Source organism: Helobdella robusta, assembly GCF_000326865.2.
Source record: "Helobdella robusta unplaced genomic scaffold HELROscaffold_21, whole genome shotgun sequence".
NCBI lineage: Eukaryota > Metazoa > Annelida > Clitellata > Rhynchobdellida > Glossiphoniidae > Helobdella > Helobdella robusta.
In genome coordinates, this window is record NW_008704124.1 from 2,344,121 (window position 1) to 2,347,290 (window position 3,170).

A 3,170-nucleotide genomic window follows, 5' to 3' on the forward strand; every position below is an offset into this window, starting at 1 on the left:
GAATTCTATAACATCTGCTTCAACATCTAAAAATAGGTGGTTTGTTCTATCTAAATTTTTGCATAAAAAATCCTCTCACTCATCTTTTTCTGCTCAACAGTTTCATGACTTTTTGTAAATAAAATTACTTTTTTAAGAACATCTAATTCTAATTTTTTTTCTCATAACTTTACTAAACTTACTACTGAATCTTATTCTGTATTTATTCCAATAAATCTTTTAGAACTAACTAAAATTATTAATTCTATGTTGTCGACAACCTGTTCTCTAGATCTACTTCCTTCTAATTTACTTAAAAAATTTTCTTCAATATTTTATCCAATCATTCTCAAATTAGTTAATTTATCTCTTTCCACCTCTAAATTTCCTACTTCTTATAAGAATTCTATTTTATTCTGTCCTGGTTATGACATTAAACTGACCCTCACTGCCTTGTGAGTGATGTTGGATCATCAAAGGCTAGGCCCACCGCTTATAACTGTGGTTGCGTAAGGAAGGGCGTCCTGTGTAAAAACTAGCCAAATAATAATACTTATGATGACGGAAAAAACAATGGCCCTCAGTATCCGGCAGAAGAGGGTGCGAAGAATCTCCGGAGACCCAGTCCATGGGGTTGTGGTGCAAGGCCCTGTGGATAGTCTGGCTACTGGCACCCCACTCTATAGTGTGGCGGTGCAAGGCACTATAGATGGAAGGACTACTTGTAGACCAAGGGGTTGGAGGTTTGGTACCTGGAATGTAGGCACGTTGACAGGAAGAAGTTTGGAAGTGGTGGAGGAGCTGCAGAGGAGAATGGTTGACGTGGCTGCATTACAGGAGATCAGATGGAAGGGTGAGGGTACAAGGTTTGTGGGGGCTAAAGGTGGAAGATATAAGTTGTGGTGGAAGGGGGATGATGGTACGGGAGGAGTTGGTGTGATGGTAAGAGAAGAGTTGGTGGAGAAGGTGTTGGAAGTGAGGCGGAGAAGCAATGGGGTAATTGTGGTGGTGATGGTGTTTGGAAAAGTAATAGTGAGAGTGATATCAGGATATGCTCCGCAACAAAGTAGGAAGGAAGAGGAGAAGGATAGGTTTTATGATGATGTTTCTGACGAGATTGGGCAAGCGGGGTTGAATGAGTTTGTGGTGTTGTTGGGTGATTTGAATGGTCATGTGGGGGCGGATGCAGACGGATATGAAGGTGTACATGGGGGATGGGGATATGGTATACGGAATGAGGAAGGGCGTAGAGTGTTGGAGTTAGCGGATGCACATAGCATGGTGGTGGGGAATACTTGGTTCACAAGGGAACCAGCGCGATTGATTACTTATAGGTCATGATAGACTATATATTGGTAAGGGCCAAACATAGGAAGTATGTGAAGAATGTGAAGGCGATACCTGGTATGTTGCAGCATAGTATGGTTGTGATGGATGTGACATCAAAAGAAATGGGGAGGAGGAAGAAGGATAAGTTTGTGGCAAAGAGAAAGACATGAAAGTTGCAGGATGCAGAGGTGAGGAAGGCATTTGAAGTGAAGGTGGCTGAAAATTGGGAGAGTGGTAAGGATGGAAATGTTTGGGAGAGATACAGGGATTGTGTGTTGGCTACGGCAGATAAAGTATGTGGATGGACGAAAGGAAAGTGTAGGCATGGTGAGACGTGGTGGTGGGATGAAGATATAAGAAGGGTTTTGGAAGTCAAGAAGGAGAGGTTTAGGGTATGGAGAAGGGACATGACGGAGGAAGCGGAGTCTGACTATAGGAAGGCTAAGAAGGTTGCAAAACAGGCAGTGGCAACTGCAATGACGAAAGCATCAGATAGGTTAATGAAGGAAATGGAATTTGATGTGAGTTCGAGGAAAATGTTCAAAGTAGCAAAGCAGTCAATGAGGGATAGGAAAGATGTTATAGGGAATGGATGTGTTTGGGATAGATCTGGCAAGTTGTGCATAGATGAGGATGAAAAAGCTCAGGTGTGGAAAGCCCATATGGAAAGGTTGATGAATGAAGAGAATGAGTGGGATGGAAATGTGGAATCCGCGGTCACACACGGACCTATAGAGAAGGTGACGATGGAGGAAGTAGAGAAAGCAGTTAGAAAAATGAAACTAGGTAAGGCGACAGGGGTTTCGGAAGTGGCGGCAGAACATATAAAAGCGAGTGGGGTGGTAGGAATTGAAGTTATGATGAGAATTGCTAACAGTATGTTTGATGATGAAGGTATACCTGAGGATTGGCGACACAGTGTGTTGGTGCCGTTGTATAAGGGCAAAGGAGATGTGAGAGATTGTGGGTCATACAGGGGTGTGAAATTACTAGAGCACGGTATGAAGGTAGTGGAGAGGGTGCTTGAGAAGAGGTTGAGAAGTATGGTGACAGTTAATGAAATGCAGTGTGGGTTTATGCCTGGTAGGGGAACGGTGGATGCGTTGTTCATGGTGAGAATGTTGCAGGAGAATTATAGAAAGAAGAAACGAAGATTGTACATGTGTTTTGTGGATCTAGAAAAGACTTTTGATCGAGTACCAAGGAAGGTCATTGAATGGGCGTTGAGGAAGAAAGGAGTGAATGAGAGACTTGTTAAAGCTGTGATGCAGCTGTATGAAGGGCAAAGACAAAGGTGAGGGTTGGAAGGGGGATGTCGGACGCTTTTAGTGTTAAGGTAGGAGTGCATCAAGGATCAGTGTTATCACCGTTTCTGTTTGCAATTGTGATGGATGTTGTGTGTGGAAACATAATGGAGGGGTTGTTATTTGAGATTTTGTATGCAGATGATTTAGTCTTGATGGCTGATAGCATGGAAGAATTGCAGTTAAAATTTGATAGATGGAAAAGTGTTATTGAAAAGAAAGGTTTAAAAGTTAATATTGGTAAGACGAAGGTAATGGTGAGTGGGGAAGGTGGGGAGCGAGTGATAAGTAAAATAGACCCCTGTGGGGTATGTGACAGGAGAGTGAAGGCTAACTCGGTATTGTGTATAGGATGTCAGAAATGGGTGCATAAGAGATGTAGTGGTGTGAGGGGAGCACTGAAAAAGGTGGAAGGCACGTTCAAATGTAAGAAATGTGTTCCCGGTGTGATTAATAGGACGGACGCAAGGACGGGGTTGAGTGGTGGTATTGAAAGAGTGGAAAGCTTTGTTTACTTAGGGGATAAGCTGAATGCGGATGGAGGATGTTTGAGCGCAG

The 3,170-nt window shown here is 43.0% G+C and overlaps 1 protein-coding gene across 1 annotated transcript; it reads left to right on the top strand.

Annotated features, from left to right (window-relative positions):
- Positions 1-552: 552 nt before the first annotated feature.
- On the top strand, positions 553-1,320 carry HELRODRAFT_171749 (hypothetical protein; the record flags this gene model as incomplete). The annotated part of the gene is made up of 1 exon (XM_009018428.1): positions 553-1,320. The coding sequence occupies one exon, from the start codon at positions 553-555 to the stop codon at positions 1,318-1,320; it is 768 nt and encodes a 255-aa protein (XP_009016676.1).
- Between the last annotated feature and the right edge of the window lie 1,850 nt (positions 1,321-3,170).